At 36.6% G+C, this 23,809-nt stretch overlaps 1 protein-coding gene across 1 annotated transcript in view; it reads right to left on the bottom strand.

Annotated features, from left to right (window-relative positions):
* IGSF10 (immunoglobulin superfamily member 10) overlaps window positions 1–23,542 on the bottom strand; it is a 57,561-nt gene extending 34,019 nt beyond the window's left edge. The window contains exons 1-2 of the mRNA XM_077765861.1: window positions 23,352–23,542; window positions 20,925–21,054 (exon numbers count right to left, since the gene is read on the bottom strand). Coding sequence (XP_077621987.1) covers window positions 20,925–21,054; window positions 23,352–23,542 — 321 coding nt within the window. The remainder of the gene's footprint in view (window positions 1–20,924; window positions 21,055–23,351) is intronic.
* Between the last annotated feature and the right edge of the window lie 267 nt (window positions 23,543–23,809).

The raw sequence follows: 23,809 nt of genomic DNA on the forward strand, positions 1-23,809 counted from the left end.
TACCCGTATCACAGGAGTTCAGAAGAAGAGAGAGAGAAAGGGGCAGAAGGTGTGCTTCAACAAATTATAGCTGAAAATTTCCCCAATCTGGGGAAGGAAACAGACATTGAAATCCTGGAGGTGTAGACAAGTCCCTTCAGACATAACCTGAATCAATCTTCTGGATGACATATCAGAATGAAACTGGCAAAATGCAAAGATAAAGAGAATTCTGAAAGCAGCCAGGGACAAATGGGCCTTAACCTACAAGGGTAGACACATAAGGGTAGTAGCAGACCTATCTACTGAAACTTGGCAGGCCAGAAGGGAATGGCAGGAAATTTTCAATGTGCTCAATAGCAAAAATATGCAGCCAAGAATCCTTTATCCAGCAAGCCTGTCTGTCAAAATAGAAGAAGAGATAAACATTTTCCCAAACCAACAAAAACTGAAGGAGTTCATCACCACAAAACCAGCCCTACAAGACCCCCTAAGGGGGACTCTATGAGTGGAATGTTGCAAAGATCACAAAGGACCAGAGACATCACTACAAGCATGAAACCTATAGATAACACAATGACTCTAAACCCATATCTTTCAATAATAACAGTGAATGTAAATGAACTAAATGCTCTAATTAGAAGACATAGAGTATCAAAAAGGATATAAAAATAAGACCCATCTATTTGCTCTCTACAAGAGATCTGAAATAGATACCTTCAGATTGAAAGTGAAGGGATGGAGAACCATCTACCATGCTCCTGAAAGTCAAAAGAAAGTTGGAGTAGCCATACTTATATCAGACAAACGAGATTTTAAACTAAAGGCTGTAACGAGATGAAGAAGGGCATTATATCATAATTATGGCACCTACTTATCAAGAAGAGCTAACAATTATAAATGCCTATGCACCCAATTTGGAAGCACCCAAATATATAAAACAATCACAAACATAAACAATCTTATTGGCAAAAATGTGGCAATTGCAGGGGACTTTAATTCTCCACTTACAGCAATGGACAGATCATCTAGGCAGAAAATCAACAAAGAAACAATGGCCCTGAATGATACACTGGACCAGATGTACTTGACAGACATATTCAGAACTTTTCATCCTAAAGCAGAATACGCATTCTTCTTGAGTGCACATGGATCATTATCCAAGATAGATCACATACTGGGTCACAGAACTGCCCTCAATAAACAGAAAAGAATTGAGATCGTACTACACACATTCTCAGATCACAAGGCTATGAAACTTGAAATCAACCACAGGAAAAAGTTTAGAAAACCCCAAATGCATGGAGGTTAAAGAACATCCTACCAACGAATGAATGGGTCATTAAAAATATATGGAAACACATGAAAATGAAAACACCACAGTCCAGCAGGGAAGACAGTCCTAAGAGAAAAATACATCACAATCCAGGGTTATCTCAAGAAACAAGAAAAATCCCCAATACAAAATCTAACAGCGCACCTAAAGCAACTATGATCAGAGCAGCAAAGAAACCCTAAGGCCAGAAGAAGAGAAATAAAGGTCAGAGCAGAAATAAACAATACAGCATGAAAAAAAAAAAAAAAAAAAAAACAGATCAATGAAACTAAGAGCTGTTTTTTTTTTTAAAAACATAAACAAAATTGATAAACCCCTAGCCAAACTTCTCAAATACAAAAGAGAAAGGACACAAATAGATAAAATCATGAATGCAAATGGACTTATCACAATCAATCCCTGAGAAATACAAGCAATTATCAGGGAATACTATGAAAAAGTATATGCCAACAAACAGGACAACCTGGAAGAAGTGGACAAATTCCTAAACATTCACACACTACCAAAACTCAAACAGAAAAAAAAAAAAAAACCCAGAAGATTTGAACAGACCCATAAGTAGTGAAGGTATTTTATCAGTTATCAAAAATCTCCCAACAAAGAGTATTGGGCCAGATGGCTTCTCAGGGGAATTCTGCCAAACATTGAAAGCAGAGTTAATACCTATCCTTCTCAAGCTGTTCCAAAAAATGGAAATGGAAAGAAAGCTTCCGGACTCATTCTATGAAGCCAGCATTACTTGATTCCCAAACCAGACAGAGACCCCATGAAAAAGGGAAACTACATATCAGTATCTCTGATGAACACAGATGCAAAAATTCTCAACAAGATACTAGCAAATCGAATTCAACAGCATATATATAAAAAGAATTATTCACCATGATCAAGTGGGATTCATTCCTGGGCTGCAGAGCTAGTTCAATATTTACAAATCAATTAATGTGATATATCACATTAATAAAACAAAGGATAAGGAACATTTGATGCTGTCAATAGATGCAGAAAAAGCATCTGACAATATACAACACATTTTCTTAATAAAAACCCTCAACAAAGTTGGGATAGAAGAAACTTACTTAAACATCACAAAGCCATATATGAAAAGCCCACAGCTAATATCCTCCTCAATGGGTAAAAACTGAGAACTTTCCCCCCTGAGATCAGGAACACGACAGGGATGTCCACTCTCACCACTGTTGTTTAACATAGTGTTGGAAGTCCTAGCATCAGCCATCAGACAACAAAAGGAAATAAAAGTCATCTAAACTGGTAAAGAAGAAGTCAAACTTCCACTTTTCACAGACGACATGATACTCTACATGGAAAACCTGAGAGACTTCACCAAAAGGCTGCTAGAGTTGATACATGAATTCAGCAGTCTCAGGGTACAAAATCAATGTACAGAAATTGGTTGCATTTCTACACACCAATAATGAAGCAACAGAAAAAAAAAAATCAAGAAATTGATCCCACTTACAATTGCACCAAGAACCATAAAATACCTAGGAATAAACCTAAACAATGATGTAAAAGAGCTGTATGCTTAAAACTATAGAAAGTTTATGAAGTAAATTGTAGAAGACACAAAGAAATGGAAAAACATTCCATGCTCATGGATTGGAAGTATAAATATTGTTAAAATGTCAACCTAAATCTATCTACACCTTCAGTGCAATCCCAATCAAAATTGCACCAGCATTCTTTTTAAAGCTAGAACAAACAATCCTAAAATATGTATGGAACCACAAAAGACCCCTAATAGCCAAAGTAATATTGAAAAGGAAAACCAAAGGAGGAAGCATCACAATCCCAGCCTTTAGCCTCTACTACAAAGCTGTAGTCATCAAGACAGTATGGTATTGGCACAAAAACACACATAACCAATGGAATAGAAATAGAGAACCAAGAATTGGACCCACAAATGTATGGCCAACTATCTTTGACAAATCAGGAAAGAGTATCCAATGGAATAGAGACAGCCTCTTTAATAAGCTGGACAACAACATGCAGAAGAATGAAATAGACCACTTTCTTATACCATACACAAAAATAAACTCAAAATGGATGAAAGACCTAAATGTGAGACAGGAAACCATCACAACTCTAGAGAAGAAAGCAGGCCACAACTTTTTTGACCTCAGCCATGACAATTTCTTGCTTGACACATCTCTAAAGGCAAGGGAATTAAAAGCAAAAATGAACTTTGGGACCTCATCAAGATCAAAAGTTTCTGTACTGCAAATGAAACAATCAACAAGACTAGAAGGCAACCAACAGAATGGGAAAAGATAGTTGCAAATGACATATTGGATAAAGGACTAGTATCCTAAATCTACAAAGAACTTACCAAACTCAACACCCAAAAATCAAATAATCCAGTGAAGAAATGGGTGGAAGACATGAACAGAACTTCTCCAATGAGGACATCTAGATGGCCAATAGACATATGAAAAAGTGCTCAAAGTCACTCATCATCAGGGAAGTATATATCAAAACCACACTGAGATACCACCTCACACCAGTAAGAATGGCTAAAGTGAACAAGTCAGTCAACAGCAGATACTGGCGAGGAGGTGGAGGGAACCCTCTTGCACTGTTGGTGGGCATGCAACATGGTACAGCCACTCTGGAAAACAGTGTGGAGTTTCCTCAAAAAATTAATAGAATTACCCTATGACCCAGACAATGGCACTGCTAGGATTTACCCAAGGGATACAGGAGTGCTGATGCACAAGAGCACATGGACCCCAATGTTCACAGCAGCACTCTCAACAATAGTCAAAACATGGAAAGAGCCTAAATGTCCATCAACTGATGAATGGATAAAGAAGATGAGGTTTATATATACAATGGAATAGTTGGCAATGAGAAAGAATGAAATCTTGCCATTTGCAGCAATGTAGATGAAACTGGAAGGTATTATGCTGAGTGAAATAAGTCAGTCAGAGAAAGATATGTTTTCACTCATATGTGCAATTTGAGAAACTTAATAGAAGACCATGGAGGCAGGGAAGAGAAAAAATAGTTACAAACAGAGCAGGAGGCAGGTAAACCATAAAAGAATCTTAAATACAGAAAACAAACTGAGGGTTGATGGGGAGTGATGGTGGCAAGGCAACCACAGATACCAACACCACAGATATACAGACAGTAAAACAATATTATGAGCAGTTATATGTCAACAAATTGGGCAATCTGGAAGAAATGGACTAATTCCTAGAAACATATAAACTGCCAAAACTGAAACAGGAATAAATAGAAAATTGGAATAGACCCATAACCAGTAAAGAAATTGAATCAGTAATCAAAAATATCCCAACAAACAAGAGTCCAGGGCCAGAAGGCTTCCCAGGAGAATCGTACCAAATATTTAAAGAAAAGTTAATACCTATTCTTTTGAAACCGTTGGTTGTGATATCTCATCTTTAATTTTTTCATTTGATTTTATTTCATGAATTCAGCAAAGTCACAGGATATAAAATGAACTTGCAGAAATCAGTTGCATTTCTATACACCAATAATGAAGCAGTAGAAAGAGAAATCGAGGAATCAATCCCATTTACAACTGCACTGAAAACCATAAGATACCTAGAAATAAAGCTAAGCAAAGAGGTAAAAGATCTCCATGCTGGAAACTACAGAACACCTATGAAATAAATTGAAGATGACACAAAGAAATGGAAAAACATTCGATATTTGTGGACCAGAAGAATGAATATTGTTAAAATGTCAATAATACCCAAAGCAATCTACACATTCAATATAATCTTTATCAAAATAACACCAGCATTCTTCACAGAGGAGGAACAACAATCCTAAAATTTGTGTGGAACCAAAAAAGACCTTACATAGCCAAAGTAATATTGAATAAGAAAACCAAAGCAGGAGGCATCACAATCCCAGAGTTCAAGCTCTATTACAAAACTGTAATCATTAAGACAGTATGGTACTGGCACAAAAATAGACACAGAGATCAATGGAAAAGAATAGAGAACACAGAAATAGACCTATAAATATATAGCCAACTAATCTTTGGCAAGGTAGCAAAGAATACCCAGTTGGAAGACAGTCTCCTCAGTAAATGGTGTTGGGAAAGATGGACAGCAATATACAGAATGAACCTGGACCACTTCTTACACCATACACAAAAATAAACTCAAAATGGATGAAAGACCTAAATGTAAGACAGGAAATCATCAAAATCTTGGAGGATAAAACAGGTAACAACATCTTTGACCTTAGCTGCAGCAACTTCTTACTAGACATGTCTCCTGTGGCACAGGAAACAAAAGCAAAAATGAACTATTGGGATCCTCGTCAGGATAAAAAGCTACTGCACAGTATAGAAAATAATAAAAAAAACACTAAAAGACAACTGACAGAATGGGGGAATATATTTGGAAAGGACATATTGGATAAGGGTTTAGTATCTAAAATCTATAAAGAACTTATCAAACAACACCCCAAAATCAAAGAATCCAGTAAATAGGCAAAAGACATGAACAAACAATTCTCTAAAGAAGACATCCATATGGCTAACAGACACGTGAAAAAATGCTCAAAGTCACTCATCATCAGGGAAATATACATCAAACCACAATGAGATACCACCTTCTACCTGTCAAAATGGCTAAAATTAACAACTCTGGAAACAAAAGAATTTGGCAAGTATGCAGAGAGAAGGGGGAAGCCATTTTTCACTGCTGGTGGGAATGCAACCTGGTGCAACCACTCTGGAGAATAGTATGGAAGCTCCTGAAAAATTAAAAATAGAACTACCCTGAGACCCAGCAATTGCACTACTAGGTAATTATTCAACGAATACAAAAATGCTGATTCAAAGGGGCACATGCACCCCAATGTTTATCGCAGTGCTATCAACAACAGCCAAATTATGGAAAAAGCCCAAATGTCTAATGAACTGATGAATGGATATGGAAGATGAGGTGTATATATATATATATACATATATATATATATATATATATACACACAATGGAATATTACTTGGGGAACAAAAAGAATGAAATCTTGCCATTTGCAACAATATGAATGGAACTAGGAGGTATTATGCTAAGCAAAATAAGTCAGAGAAAGATAAATAGCATGTGATTTCACTCATATGAGGAAATTAAGAAAGAAAACGGGGACATAGGGGAAGGGAAGGAAAACTAAGATATAAACATTAAAGGAGGCAAACCATAAGAGATTCTTAAATACAGAGAACAAACTGAGGGTTGATGGAGGGGTGTTGGGTGGAGGTTGGAACAAATGTGTGATGGACATTAAGGAAGATACTTGTTGGGATGAGCACTGGGTGTTATAGGTAATTGATAAATCAGTAAATTCTGTTCCTGCTACCATTATTACACTATATGTTAACTAAGTTTGATTTAAATAAAAATTAACCAAAAAAAACTAAGGAGGCAAGAATATACAAAGGGAAAAAGTCTTTTCAACAATGTTTAGAAAACTGGAGAGCTATATGTAAAAGAATGAAACTAAACCACTGTCTTCCATCACACATAAAGATAAACTCAAAATGGATTAAAGACCTAAATATGAGACCTGAAGCCACAAAAATCCTAGAAGAGAACACAGGTAGTAATTTCTCTGACATCAGCCATAGCAACATATTTCTAGATATGTCTCCTAAGGCAAAGGAAACAAAAGCAAAAATAAACTATTGGGGCTACATCAAAATGAAAAGCTGCACAGCAAAGGAAACCATCAACAAAACTAAAAAATACCCTTCAGAATGGGAGAAGATAATTGGAAATCATACATTTGATAAGAAGTTATATCAAAATATGTAAAAAGATTACACAACTCAACCCTGAAAAAATTCAAATAATCAACTAAAAATGGGAAGAAGATATGAATGAACAAGCATTTCTCCTAAGAAGACATACAGATGGCCAACAGATACATGATAAGATGATCAACATCACTAATCATTAGGGAAATGTAAATCCAAACGGCAATGTCATATCACTTCATACCTGTCAAGAATGGCTACAGTCAAAAACAAGCCACATGTGTTGGAAAGGATGGGGGGAGAAACAATTCCCTGTATACTGTTGGTGGGACTGCAAAGTGGTCAGCCATTATGGAAAAAAACATGGAGGTCTCTTAAAAAATTTAAAAGTGGAGCTACCATATGTTCCAGTAATTCCACTACTAGGTACTTATCCAAAAAACATGAAAACACTAATTTGAAAACTTACAAGCATCCCTATGTTTACTGCAGCATTATTTACCATAGCCAAGATATGGAAACAACCCCAGTGTCCATCAATAGACAAATGGATAAAGAAGATGTGGTTTATATATACAATGGAATGTACTCAGTCATATAAAATGAAATCTTATTTGCAACATCATGGATGGATCTCAAGACTATAATGCTAACTGAAATAAGGCAGAGAAAGACAAATACCCTATGATTTCAGTCACATGTGAAATTTTTAAAAAACGAAGAGAAAGAGAAATAAAGCTAAAGCAGTCTCTTAAGTATAGAGACTAATGGCTACCAGTAGGGAGATGAGGGGGAGGGAGAGGATGAAATAGGTGATGGGGATTAAGAGTACATTTACCATGATGAATCCTGAGTAATGTATAGAATTGCTCAATCACTATATTGTACACCTGAAACTAATGTAACTTAGTTACATTACTAACATGTTAGTAACGTGTTAATTATACTGAAATTTAAAAAGATATGAAATTTTTTAAGATACAATGTTTAAATAAAAAAATAAGAATGGCATTTTGATTCATGCTCCAACATCTATGAATACTAATGTATTCATAGATGTTACCACTGTAAGTATCTATGCACAAAAATCAGGGTCACATAAATACATAAAGCATTTATGTATAATACATTAACAGACATAAAGGGAGAAATGGAACTACAGCCTAGGAACTTGGCTTTTTGACTGCCTGGGACACATTAGTTACTAGTTGTTTCTTTGGCTAGCTTTGGGAGAGACTCTAGGTCTTGTGAAGATAGTCCATTTTACACCATCTTTGAGAAAACCTCTGGAGTTTAATACTGCCAGAAATATTTACTATATGTCAAGCTGAAACTAGGCAAGATATTTGAAAAGATTTAATAACTGTATGATCAGATAACCTTGACTTACTCCTTCTACCAGAAAAACAAATTTAGATTCAACTTTTAGGAGTTTTGTAACTATTTCATGGCAGTAATTTAATAACAGAAGCTATAAATTCTCTGCATCTATTTCTATGTTTGTGTATATTGTAGATATGTGGTATTTTCAATCTCCAGATGATATTGCTAAAATTAATTTGTACAAGAGCTCTATTTAATTGGCTTACAGAAAATTAAATGCTTACATGAATTAATTCTCAAATATAATAGAAATTAATTCTCAAATATAATAGAAACTAACTCAAATGTTTTTCAGGTTCACTTGATCTGGGATAATATTCAGTAAATTAAACTCTAAGTTTGTTGGTTTAATTAAAAGAGGCATGTCTTTATAGATTTATCAAACTCTGAATATAATGCAGGTAACCCACTTTTATTCTACAGAATTTACTAGTTAAATTCATGTTATATCTGTTACAGTTTGTCATCAAAATGACTTAGAATGACAGTTGATTTTCTTTGATGTCTCATGAAGTTTTCATGGATAATCTAGATATAACTCTCAAGAACAAATAGATTGATTGAATACATAAAAAATTTTAAAACAGTTTCCCAAATCTTCTTGGTATGTTGAAAACGTATAGTTTCGCTAAGTGATCAGTTAAGTTGAATTTATTGAATATCTAGATCATTTTCTAAGAAGATAAAAAAAATGAAGCATTAACTATTGAACATAGGGTTACTTGCTTTTGGCTTATTACAGAAAAACTATAAAAGATATTTGGATATTAGTGCTCTATTGGAAAACTGAATGCTTCTAGAAATTATAAAATGTATTCATAAATTTGCAACTTTAAAAAATGTTGGTATAGCAAACAGTTCACAATTGCTGACATATTTTTCACTAGAAATTAAGGTTTCCAAGGGTTGAGAATTCTAAGTTTTATATGTAAATAAGGCTCCTAGAATAATAAGGGAAACATCTTCATATGCAGGAAAATAGGCTATGTTTTGCTAAGACAAGGTATGAAGAATGGAAATGCATTTTGTTGATGTTGAGGGAAAAAAAGTAATTTTTTCCTAATTTGAGGCTAATAATTTAAAGAAGAAAAAGCAAAATTAGAATATAGAAAAAGGGGGTGCTGGGGTGGCTCAGTTGGTTGAGTCTGACTTTGGCTTAGGTCATGATCTCATGGTTCATGGGTTTGAGCCCCATGACAGGCTCTGTGTGGACAGCTCAGAGCCTGAAGCCTGCTTCAGATTCTGTGCCTCCATCTCTCTCTTCCCCTCCCCTGCTTGCTCTCTCTCTCTCTCAAAAATAAAAATTAAAAAAGAACATAGAAAATGGCATTGTAAAAGGTTTGTGGAAAAAGAATCTTTGAATATTAATTTTAATGTATAATCAAGCTCGCTAAATTAAAATGAACTTAAAATGAGTTTTTGTTTGTTTTTAGTTTGTTTGGTTTCTTAAGAGAGTGCAAGCAAGCAGGGGAAAGGAGCAGAGAAGGAGAGAGAGAGACGGGGGGAGGGGAGAGGGCGAGCAAGCAGAGAGGGAGAGAGAGAATCCCAAGTGGGGTCTGTGCTGACAGCCTCTGATGTTAGGCTCAATCTCATGAACCATGAGATCATGACCTGAGCTGAAATCAAGAGTCTGAGTTAACTGACTGAGTCATCCAGGTGCTCCTGGTTTTCTCTCTGTTAAAAGAATAGTTTTAACTTGGAGTTTTAGTCTGCTTCTGTCAAGATTGTGAAAGTGTCGGGGCGCCTGGGTGGCTTAGTCGGTTAAGCGTCCGACTTTCGCTTAGGTCATGATCTTGCGGTTCCTGGATTCGAGCCCCATGTCGGGCTCTGTGCTGACTGCCAGCTCAGAGCCTGGAGCCTGTTTCAGTCTGTGACTCCCTTTCTCTCTGACCCTCCCCTGCTCACGCTGTCTCTCTCTCTCTCTCTCCTAGAAATAAATAAAACATTTTTTAAAAATTAAAAAAAAAAGATTGTGAAAGTGTCTTCATACTTAAAAGGTAAAGTTTCATAATGTAATGGTCTGTGATTTTATTGGAAAAATACTTTAAAACACACACACACCCAGATTTATTTAACAAAAATAGGTTTAGTATTTAATAAACACATGTTTAATACTTAATAAACACATGTTTATTAGACAAACTTTCCCAAATCAAATTCTAAATGAAATTTGTAAATAAAGCCTTTATGACGTGGAATATTCCCAAGGATTTGTCAAACTAATTAGGCTTATTTGATATGTAAATTTCATGGGAAGCTTTGTCAAATAACGTGAAGACTTCTCTATTGTGTTTGTAACATTATAACACATATAGATGGAGTCTATTCTGCTTCTGCATAAAATGGTCCCTCATTGCCAGACTTTCACCATCCTGATGTCCTTGTAAGTTAGCCAAGAGTCTACCTCCAAATTAGAGAAATTAAGGTGAGTAAACAATGGCTGTAAAATAAACTAACGTTTGGGGCTATGGGCAACCCAGACAGCCACTTGGTTCTTCCTGACTCTGACAAACTGTTTTTTTCATGTGTTTAGCATTCCTTAACCCACCATTATGCATTTGAAAGGAGTTTAATTAGGAATAAATACTGATGGAGAGTGTCTATAAAATTGCAGGGACTGTTGGACAATGCCTGATCTGCTAACAGTTCATAATCCTGGATAAACTATGGTTGTTCCCAGAGTCCTTCCTTCTGGACATTCTAAATACCTGCAGCTGCACTTTAATCAACTGCCACTTAGTATGAGTTATCAATATGTTATTATTGAATGTGTGTTTTCTGGATGGCCTGGGGCTTTCCCTTGCCACAAGGCTAGTGCCTTGTTTATTTGATAGCAAATAAACTATTAGACAATGCATTTCCCATTGGTGTACCTTCCCTGATCCCCAGTGATCAGGGCACTGACTTTACCAGGGAAATCATATGTGTCTTAACAACAAACTTGCCAACTTCCTGCTATTATCATTGCTCTTACACCCTCAATCATCAGGCAAGGTTGAAAGAACTAATGGTATCCTCAAATCTCTAAACTTGCTGAAACTACTAGACTTCTGTGGCCAAAGGTATTGCTTTCGGTCTTGATTACTGTTTGCAATATCCCCTTTGGGCTACAAACCCATTCCATACAAGATACTCACAGGCAGACTAACGCCTACTGGCATACAACTTTCTGCTGATCCTTATCATCTCATGCTAGTATGACAAGACACTGTACATCTCTAATGTCTTATGCTCAAGCCTATCATCAATAGGGTAAAAAAAAAGTCTTCCCAGATCTCCATTCAAACGTCACTGTTGGGCCCAATCTGGAGCCTGGTGATCATGTATTTTGAAACGTTAGAAGAAGATAGTTCTTGGGTTCCATTGGAATGGAACTTACCAATTGCTTCTAACCTGGAATTGCTACAAAATTGCCAGGGATTGCACATACATCTCCCTTAGAGCTGAAGAAAGCCACAACTGTCATCTGGTCCTATATAGATGTTGGAGATCTCTGAATCAAATTGATAAGGAAGGGAACCAGCTGACATTGAGGTAGATGGCTTCTGTCCAAGATGACCTATTGAAACTTCATACTTTAAACAAAAAACTCTTCTCCTTCTTTTCCTTTTCTTTATTTTGGTTTTTGCCTGGAAAGATAATGCCATACTCCATATCTCCAAGGCCATTGCTAAGGGAAGTAACTTTTCAGATTGCTGGATTTGTCATTGAAAATTTTTAATCTGTCCATGAGGTTAGAGATGTCATTGAAAATTTTTAATCTCTCCATGAGGCTCGAATCTCTTGGTGCTCCTTATAACCAATTCCTCTTCTAGTCCCAATGTCACTGCAGACTGCAATCAACACCCCGCACTCCCTTAGAAGTCTCTTACCAAATTAAACTTTTATGGCAAGACTATCTAGTGCCTTTTTACCTGTCTCCAATAATAACTGTACTTACCCATCTAAACTCAAATACCTATATGAATCTTAGTATATTTGCACCCCTATATTCCCATGATTATTTAAATCAGATCTGCTCCCACTTATCAAGGGAATGTACCAGCAGCATCCATCTTTGCAAGCCATTTAGAACAACACTATCTCTGTTTCAGGCTTAGAGATTCTCTTCCCATATGCACTGAAAACCTGACTTACCCTTGGCTTGAACCAGTAAATACAGCAGTCTCTGTAAACTAATCCATTAATAGCTCCTCCCTAATGGTAATGGTCTGTGTGCCAATAAAATTTGTCTTTGTCTGTGATGTTTATCATTCTTCTTGGATCTACAAATGTCTAGATGGCTGGCACACAGCTAGGCAATGACTTTTAGGTTATTCAACTGTGTACCTCATTTTCTATACACAATTAAGATACTTCATAAGTTAACTCTGTATTTACATCATTGAGTTAGAAAAGACCCACCAGGAGGCATTCATGATTCAGGAATTGCTTCCTTTGGCAGGGCCATACTTTCCTGGTTTGGAGTGAAAATATGATCAGGAACTTCTTTTTAGCTCTTGAAGATATAGCAGATTCCACTGCTAAGACAATAGCTGCTCAACAAAGATCATTAGATACTCTGGCCAACACAGTTTTTGATAATAGGCTAGCCCTTGACTACCTTTCAGCAGAGCAAGGAGATATTTGTGCTGTGGCCTACACTACTTGCTGCACTTCTGGGGGGAAGGTGAAACTCAATTACATAAAATAACTAACCAGGCCATTTGGCTTAAAGGATAACTACTTCAATGGGGGTCTTTATTTGACCCAATTGATTTTCGTTGGTTTGAGTCTTGGAGACCATGGCTCTTAAGTGCATGCTAAATATTGGAAATTATCTTGCCTATAGTTACAATCTCCCTGGTATATTACATCCTCTTAAACAATTTAAATTCAGTTATATGCAAGGAAGAGGGGGCTGTGGAGTAGGAAGACCCTAGGCTCACCTCATCCCACAAATACAATTAGATGACTATCAAATCATCCTAAAAATCCCAGAAATCCATCTGAAGACCAGCAGAATAAACTCCATCACTGAAGGAGGCCACATCAAAGACGGTAGGAAGTGCAGAGATGCAGTTTTGAGAGAGAAATGTACTTGTGGCTTTGTTGGTGGAAAGGGAGCTGCAGTTGCAGAGAAGGGCAAAAGACAGACAAACACACAGGGGAATGCATGGGGGAAACGAATTCCCATAGAAATAGGCTTGGAAAATGAGAGGGCATGAATTTCATGATGGTAGTTAATAACAACCAAAGGAATCTATAATGATACAGTAATAATAGAGGGATTTAACACCGCACTCACATCAAGGAACAGATCTAAACTGAAAATTCTAAGGAAACAATGTTTTGAATGACACACTGGAGCAGATTGATTCCACAGACATATTCAGAACATTCCATCTTAAAACAGCATACTACCCATTCTTTTCAAGTACACATGGAACATTTTCCAGAACAGAATATATATTAGGTCACGAAAGGGACTTCAAAAAATACAAAGAAAATCAAGTCATACCATGCACCTTTTGTGACCACAATACTATGAAAGTAGAAGTCAACCACAAGAAAAAAATCTGTAAAGAGCACAAAACATGGAGGTTAAATAACATGCTACTAAACACTGAATGGGTCAACTAGGAAATCAAAGAATAAAAAGGTACATGGAAACAAATGAAAAAAACAAACAGTTTAAAATCTTGAGGATACAGCTAACACATTTCTGGGATGAAAGTACATAGCAATACAGGCTACATTCAAGAATAAAAATCTAAAAAACCTAACCTTACACATAAAGGAGCTAGAAAAGGAAAAAAAACCTGAAAACCAGCAGAAGAAAGGTAGTAATAAAATTAGAACAGAAATAAATGATATAAGAACTAAAAAAGAAAAAAAAAACAATAGAACAGATAGAATAAAACCAAAAGCTGGTTCTTTGGAAAAAAAAAAAAATCAATGATAAACCTCTAGCCACACTTATCAAAAAGAGAAAAAGGCCCCCAAAAATAAAATCACATATGAGAGAGGAAAAATGACAACTAACACCACAGAAATACAAATACAAATATTATAAAAAACTATGTCAACAAACTGGACAACTTACAAGAAATCAATAAATTCCTAGAAACATAGAACCAGACAACCTATAAGAAATGGATTAACTCCTAGAAACACAAGAGCCTACCAAAAATTGAAACAAGACCACAAAGGAAACTTCAACAGACTGATTGCCAGCAAAGCAATTAAATCAGTAATCAAAAAACTCCCAACCAATAAAAGTCCAGGACCAGACGGCTTCACAGGAGAATTCTACCAAACATTTAAAGAAGAGTTAATATTTACTCTTCTCAAACTATTCCAAAAAATAGAAAAGGAAGGAAAACTTCCAAATTCATTCTATGAGACCCTGATCCAAAAGCCAGATGAAGACACCACACACACAAAAAAAGAACTACAAGCCAGTATCTCTGATAAACATAGATGCAAAAGCCTTAATACTAGACAATCGAACCCACTATTTGGTTTAAAATTTTAACTTGGGGCGCTTGGGTGGCTCAGTTGTTTAAGCGTCTGACTTCAGCTTAGGTCATAATCTCATGGTTGGTGGGTTTGAGCCCCGTTTTGGGCTCTGTGCTGACAGCTTAGAGCCTGGAGTCTGCCTCAGATTCCGTCTCCCTCTCTCTCTGCCCCTCCCCTGCTTGCATTCTGTCTCTCTCTTTCTCAAAAATAAACATTAAAAAAATATATTAAAAAAAAATTCACGTTGATCAAGTGGGATTTATTCCCGGGTTGCAAGAGTGGTTCAATATTTGCAAATCAACGTGATCTATCACATCAGTAAAAGAAAGGATAAAAACCATTTGGTCATTTCAATAGACGCAGAAAAAGCATTTGACAAAGTACAACATCCATTCATGATCAAAAACCCACAACAAAGGTAGGTTTTGAAGGAACATACTTCAACATAATAAAGGGCATATATGAGAAACCCACAGCCAACATTTTCCTCCATGGAAACAACTGATAGCCTTTTCTCTAAGGTGAGAAACAAGACATGGATGTCCAGTCTCAACATTTTTATTCAACATAGTACTGGAAATCAGAGCCAAAGCAATCAGACAACAAAAACAAATAAAAGACATCCAAATTGGTAAGCCAACTTTTACTATTTGCAGATAACATAATTCTATGTATAGAAAACCTGGAAGACTCCACCACAGAACTGCTAGAACTGATAAATTCAGTAAAGTTGCAGGATACAAAATCCATATATGGCAATCTGTTGCCGTTCTACAAATCTGTAATGAAGAGAAATTAAGAAAACAATCCCTTTTACAATTGTACCAAAAACAGTAAGATAGCTAGAAACAAACTCAAAAGATATGAAAGACCTATCGTTCAGAGTTTGAATTACTTACTGATCTTTAGAACCATCATACAGATTAATATACTCTGAAAACAATAAAACACTAATGAAAACATGGAAGGGGACATTAAAAAGTGGAAAGACATTCCATGTTTGTGGTTTGAAAGAACAAATGTTAGAATGACCATATTGCTCAAAGCCATCTGTATATTTAACGCAATCCCTATGAAAATACTAACAGCATTTTTCACAGAACTAGAACAAACAATCCTAAAATTTGAATGGAACCACAAAAGACTCCAAATAGCCAAAGCAATCTTGAAAAAGAAAAGCAAAGCTGGAAGCATCACAATTCTGGAATTCAAGAAAGCTGTAGCAATCAAAACAGTATGGTACTGGCATAGAAATAGACACATAGATCAATGGAACAGAAGACCCAGAAATAAGCCAATAATTATAGGGTCATATAATTTTCAACAAAGCAGGAAAGAATATCCAATGGGAAAAGGAAAGTCTCTTCAACAAATGGTGCTGGGAAAACTGGACGACCATGTGTAAAAGAATGAAACTGGACCACTATCTTATACCATATACAAAAATAAATTCAAAATGGATTAAAGACCTACATGTGAGACTTGAAACCATAAAAATCCTAGTAGAGAGCATAGGAGTAATTTCTCTGACATCAATCATAGCAGCTTTTCTGTAGATAGGTCCTCTCAAGCAAGGGAAACAAAAGCTAAAATGAACTATTGGGACTACATCAAAATAAAAACTTCTGCACAGCGAAAGAAGAAACAAAATTCAAAGACAACTTACTGCATGGGAGAAGATATTTGCTAATGATATATCCCATAAAAAGTATCCAAAATATATAAAGAGCTTATAAAACTCAACACCCCCAAACCAAATAATCTGATTAAAAAGTGGGGAGAAGACATGAACAGACACTTCTCTAAAGAATATATACAGATGAGGTGTTCCTGGATGGCTTAGTCGGTTAAGTGTCAGACTTCTGTTCAGGTCATGATCTCAGTTTCTGAGTTCAAGCCCTGCATCAGGCTCTATACTGACAGCTCAGAGCCTGGAGCCTGCTTCCAATTCTGTGTCTCCCTCTCTCTCTGCCCCTCCCCTGCTTATGCTCACTTTCTCTCATACCCTCTCTCTCAAAAACTAAACATTAAAAATTTAAAAAAGTATACGTATAATCAACAGATACATGAAAAGATTCTTAATATCATTTATCATTAGGGCACTGCAAATCAAAACTAATATGAAATATCACCTCACACAATGGCTAAAATCAACAAGAAACAACAGGTGTTGGCGAGGATGTGGAGAAGAAGTAACCCTCTGCACTGTTGGTGGGAATGCAAAGTGGTGCAGCCACACTGGATAACACTATGGAGGTTACTCAAAAAGTTAAAAATATAACTACTCTACAATCCAGCAATTGCCCTACTGGGTATTAATCCAAAGAATACAAAAACACTAATTCCAAAAAAATTCATGCACCCCTAGGTTTATAGCAGCCTTATTTACAATAGCTGAGATATGAAAGCAACGCAAGTATTCAATGATTGATGAATGGGTAAAGAAGATGTGGTATATGTATAAAACACAGTACTTCTGCATCATATACAAGAAGGAAATCTTGCCATTTGCAACAACATGGATGGAGCTAGAGAGTATAATGCTAAGTGATATAAGTCAAAGACAAATACCGTATGATTTCACTCATGTGTGCAATTTAAGAAACAACCAGAGGGAAGAAAAAAAAAAAAAAGACAAACCAAGAAACCATACAGAACAAACTCAGTTACCAGAGGGAAGGTGGGTGTGGCGATAGGTGAAATGGGTGATGGGGATTAAGGAGTACACTCACTTTGATGAGCACCAGATGATTAAAATAAAAACTTAAGTAAAAAATCTTAAAGGCATGTCAACTGCTAACTGCCAAGCAAATGTTCTTCTTAAGATTGAAACATTAGAAAAGGAGCCAAGGGGATAACCAACTTATAACTGAAGTTTATAAATGAGATCACAGAGATTAAGCAAAAAACATTCGGACCTTTGAATACAACACAAAAAGTTTAAAAACCTTTGAAAACTATGGAGTGGTACCTGTGAGTTTTCCTAGTACTTTAAATTTTGATTACATCTCTAGTTAAACAGAGCATAATCAAAATGAGGGGAGACTTGTTAAAAAGAAAACCACAGGTTTGAAATGGTGTCAGTTGAGCCAGACCAAGTCATAGAACTGAGGCTTAATATCTAACCTAATTACAGTTTACAGAAATGTAATTTAAACTGGGTCAGTCAAGAATTTTCTGATCAGTATCAATCAAGTAATCTGTGCAATAAGAACTCCCACCCCATCTTTCCCTGTTAGGGAAGGTGATCTTGCCTGGTAACAAGCCTTTTTTTCTTTTGCTAGTAACTTTCTTGTCCCACTCTTCTTTCTCAGCCTTTCATTTTGTCCAACTACTCAGAGCTCCCCTCTACTTGCTAGATGAGATGCTGTCCAAATCACAAATCATTTAATAAAGCCAATTTGGTCATATTACTGCACTGAATATTGTTTTTAATACCTAGAAATGAATTTGACCAATGAGGTATGTATACTTTGAATGCTCTAAAACACTGATGAAAAACTGAAGACAACACAAATGAATGGAAATATATACCATGCTCACAGACTGGAAGAGTTAGTATTGTTAAAATGTTTGTACTACTCAAAGCAGCCTACAGATTCATTGAAGTCCCTACCAAAACACCAATGCATTTTCTAAAGAACTCGGGAAAAAAAAAAAAACCCAAAATTTGTATGGAACCACAAAAGACCCTAAGTAACCAAGGCAATTTTGAGAAAGAAGAAAGCTGATTTCGCTCTTGGATTTCAAGCCATACTACAAAACTATAGTAATCCAATAGTATGGTACTGACATAGACACATTACTGAGTTTCAAGCTATACTACAAAGCTATAGTAATCAAACAGTATGATGCTGCCTTCACATATCACATGCTTCACATATGAAGCAGAACAGACAGTCCAGAAGTAACTCCCCACTTGTAATGTCAATCAATCTTCAACAAATAAGGCAAGAAAATATAATGGAAAAACATAGTCTCTTCAAAAAATGGCATTGGGAAACTTGGACAACTACTTGCAAAAAATGAAACTGGACCACTTTCCTACACTATACACAAAAATAAACTCAAAATGGATTAAAGACTTTAAGCCTGGACACCATGAAACTCCTAGAAGAAAACATAGTAAGCTCTTGGACATTAGTCTTAGCAATTTATTTTTTGACTTGTCTCCTCAGACAAGGGAAACAAAAACAAAAATAAATGAGACTACATCAAACTACAAAGCTTTTACACAGTGAAATCATGAACAATATAAAAAGGCAACCTATGGAAAGGGAGAGAATATTTACAAATGACATAACCAATAAGGGTTAATATCCAAAATATATAAAGAACTCATACAACCCAATACTAAAAAAAAAAACCCACAAACAATCCAATTAAAAAATGGGCAGAGGATCTGAATAGACATTTTTGCAAAGAAGACCTATAGACGAAAAGATACACTACATCACTAATCACCAGGGAAATGCAAGTCAAAATCACAAGGAGGTATCATCTTGTACCTGTCAGAATGGCTACAATCAAAAAGACAAGAAGTAACAAGTGTGGGTGAAAGTGTGAGAAAATAGGGAACTCTTGCGCTCTGCTGGTGGGAATACAAAATGTGCAGCAACTGTGGTGAATAGTATGAAGATTGTTCAAGAAACTAAAAACAGAACTATCATACAATTCAGAAAATTAACTTCTGTGTATTTATCTGGATAAAATGAATACATTAATTTGAAAAGATATATGTACCCCTACATTTGCTGCAGCATTATTTACACAAGCCAAGATGTGGAAGGTACCTAAGTGTTCATCAATAGATGAAGGGATAAAGAAGATGTATATGTAGATAGATAGATACACACACACACGAATATTACTTGGTCATAAAAAGATCTTGCCATTTACAACAGCATGGATGTAATAAGGGGTATTATGATAAGTCAGAAAAAAGGCAAATACCATAAAGTTTAATTTATCTGTGGACCGCAAAAAAACAAACAAAAAAGATACAAATTCATAAAGAGAACAATCTGGTGGTTGCCAGAAGGCACATGGGTGGAAGGGAGGCAAAAGAGGGTGAAAGGATTGAAAGTTACAAGCTTGCAGCTATAAAATAAATAAGTCAGAGGCTGTGATGTACAGCATAGGAAATACAGTTAATGATATTGTAACAACTCAACTTTGTACCAGGACAGATGATAGCTAGATTTTTCATAATCAATTCCTAATGTATACAAATGTTGAGGCACTTATGCTGTACACCTGAAACTAATATTGTATGTCAAATATGCATCAAAAAATCAGTTAAAAAAATAAATCAGATATGGTTGTACTATTCCTGAACAGGTTTTTTTTTTTCATCTATTTTAAAAATAGTCATCTTGAATTGTGAGATAACTTCTCAAAAGATTTAAGTCCTACTTGTGTAGCAGACGTACTGATCTTTACATATAGATTTTCCCATAATCCCCCTTTTCTTATCCAGAGATTAGTTTTATCTTTACTTTCTTACTTTCTGGAGTAATAATTCTTATAATATTTGATGCATTTTTAGAAGTTCCCATTAACTTTTCAAAATTTTTTTAACAAGACAAGGTATAAATAATAAAAAGTATATTGATGTGTAGAAAGCTAACTTCTAAGACAGCAGTTATTTTTATGAACCACATTCAACTCCCCAATCAAAATGACTAGAAGTCACCCTTCTGGATTAAATTTTAAAGATGTAGTGATAATCCTGGGTGCAATTTTTTTTTTCTGTTAGCCTGAGGTCTGAGAAAACTTGACTTAGAATTTTCTCGTTATTTAAATTTCCACCCATGATTTCATTTACAGAGAAATCAGTCTTGGACATCCTTCTTTGATATGTCCTTCTAATTCACACAGTGTAGAAATTTGGTTTCCACTGGAATGGTCAGCTCTCAAGGGTACATCTCACTTCTTTAACCTGTGCCTCCCCCTCACTGGTCTTACCTGCAAGGCCTGCAGATCTGAGAAAGCCTTAGCAGGGATTGTATGGATGCCATTGCTGTGCAGCATTAGCAATTCCAATTTGGTCAGGCCAGAAAAATCCGTTTCTGTCAATCTAGCCAAGCTGTTGTACCTGAAATAAAAATGTCAGGCATAAGCTAGGCCTGTCAACTATAGTTCAAATGTTAAAGTCAAAGCACATGCACGTATGTCCACACACAAAACCCAATACTTCCCTTTTTATAACCTGTGCTCTAAGGAGACAATAAAACGCTTGAATTATTATTGAAAGTCATCAGATGCCACAGAAGGTCTACCCTCCACCCAGGCCTGGCAGCTTTGGTTACACTCTTCACATTCACATTCCTGCAACGTACCACATCCTTCTCATTTCCAAACCATTATGCATATGCTCTTCCTTAGGTTGGAATGCCCTTGACTCCACCCCTCTCTATTTATGACTACTGTTAAGACCCAGACCATTCTCTTGTGATGTGTCCCCCTCACTTTCCCAAGTAGAATTTATCATTATAAAGTAGTGGTTAAGAAACGTGAGCTCTGAAGCCAAAGAGTTTGGCTAGGATTATGAACTCGGGCCCTTGGTAGTGGTGCAACCTTGGGTAAAATCAGTAGTCTTTCTGTATCTCAGTTTCTTCATTTATAAAGTACAAATAATAGATGCTACTTAAAAGGTGTCATGAGGTTTAAGTGAATGAATACATGAAGAGTGCTTAGCTCAATGCCAGGAGATAGTAAGAATACAAGCTAAACTCATTGCTCTTACCAGAGTGCTAGAGCTGGCTAAAAATAAGAGATTTACCATCTACACTGACTCAAAATAGGTCTTCTTAGTCCTACATACTCACACTGTCATTTAGGCAGAAAGAGGATGTCGCACCTCCAAAAAAACTCCCCAAATCTTCACAACACCCTTATAACAGTCTGAAGAAGCCAAAGCAGTCATCGCCCCCAATTCCCAATCAATTGGGGTCCAATTACTTGAGGAGGGGAGTGTTAGGCAGTTAGGCATGAGGGAGGAGTAATAAAGCAGATGCTGGCCACACCCTCAGAGCCCCCCTCATGGGTTAACAGCCACACCTTCCCCGGCCACCTCTACAGACTAACAAAACAGAAACGGCTGAGCCACAAAGCTGGCTCAAAATCACAAGGGGGACTTAACAAGAGCTGGGCATGTGCACAAAAGGTGCAACTTGCCCTTAAAGTCACAGCAAAAGTTGATTTAAAACTCCTAAATAGGCAACACATAAATAAATACAATTGTAACAGAATACATCATGGGTAGGCACATGCGCAGAAGCCAAAATGTTATATAACCACCATTTGTCAATCAAAGCCAAACTTACCTATGCAAACAACAGGCTTAAAAGAATGCAGTTAGAGCTGCTTAGGGTCATTGCTACACTTGCTGGACAGTGGCCCACTTTCACTCTTCAAAGTGTGGTCCACTTTCACTCTTCAAAGTGTGGTCCACTTTCACTCTTCAAAGTGTGGTCCACTTTCACTCTTGAAAGTGTGGTCCACTTTCACTCTTGAAAGTGTACTAACTTATCTACTCAATAAACTTTATCTCCGCATTGTGATCTCTGGTCTCCAGTTCCTTGGTGCATCTGGGACAAGAACTGAGCCACCGGGTGTCAGCTATCACTATTAATGACCGTTCACAGGGTACTTTGTATGCTCTACTACAGTTCTTACTAAATTGTACTCATGCGCATCTGTCTTCTCCCTTTAACTATGGCTTCTAGAAGTGAATAATATAGCTTGTTCATTATTGTATCCCTGGCATCATCAACTGTGTTTGGCACATAGTAGGCACTCCTTATTGTTAAATAAATTGTTAAATCTGACTACATGTGGATTCTCTCCCCCTAGACACACATATTCCTAAACACACACACACACACACACACACACACACACACACACACACGGTTTTTCATAAATCTCTAAAATGTAGTTACCTTTTAGCAGACTTAATTAGGTTTACATTTTAAAAAGCATTGTAAGTAGTTTCAATTTGCATGCAAAGAAATCCAAGGGCCTTATAAAAGGATCCAGCCAACTTTTCATATGTATCCTTTATATACACCATTTCCTTCTGATAGATCACAACTCTATAACTTAACAGAAGCTATTTTCCAGCAAAAATGTAGCCAGAAGGAAGCGTTTCTATAATCATGGGCCTCCCATTCTACAAAGAGTGATTTCAGTTTCCTCCAAGTCTACCATAAAAATTTTTCCTGTTGGCCCTAACAAACTTAAGATCTTCCTGTGCTTATTTCAGAAGAGAAATATTACTCAAATACTTCTGGGTAATCTCCTCCAGTCGCAAATTTCATTTGAGGATTTGATTCAAGCATCAGCGTGCTCTCTCCTTGAGAAGGGAACAGGACAAGGGCCCCCACTCACCCTAAATTGATACGCTCCACGTTGGGTGGGATGCTGTCTGGGATGGAGGTCAGGTACCGAAATGTGCAGTGCACCTCTGTAGGCACATAACAGGCACAGCGGCGAGGGCAGGCCTTGCTCCCGGGGCTGGCTGCCAGGCAGAGCACGGAGAAGACCAGCAAGTGGGTGATTCCTTTGCCTTTCACCTTCATCCTGAAATCGAACAAAATCACAGCTGAGAGTTATAAGTGTGGTTTGTGCAAAGTTCCAGTACAACCACACACAGTCAATCTAGTAATCCCAGAGCGCTTTCCGAAGAGTCCTAAATGGGGAATTTCATTCCCAACTTGCATGGTAAAACTCACTGTTTACAAAGCCATAGTGTGTGCTGGCTTCACACGGAGCTTTGTGACCAAGTGGGATATTTATTGTTGTGAAAATTCTTTCACAACTTCTCACTCTTAATGAAAAGCAGTAAT

Source organism: Crocuta crocuta, unplaced genomic scaffold, assembly GCF_008692635.1.
Source record: "Crocuta crocuta isolate KB4526 unplaced genomic scaffold, BGI_CrCroc_1.0 scaffold54, whole genome shotgun sequence".
Lineage (NCBI taxonomy): Eukaryota > Metazoa > Chordata > Mammalia > Carnivora > Hyaenidae > Crocuta > Crocuta crocuta.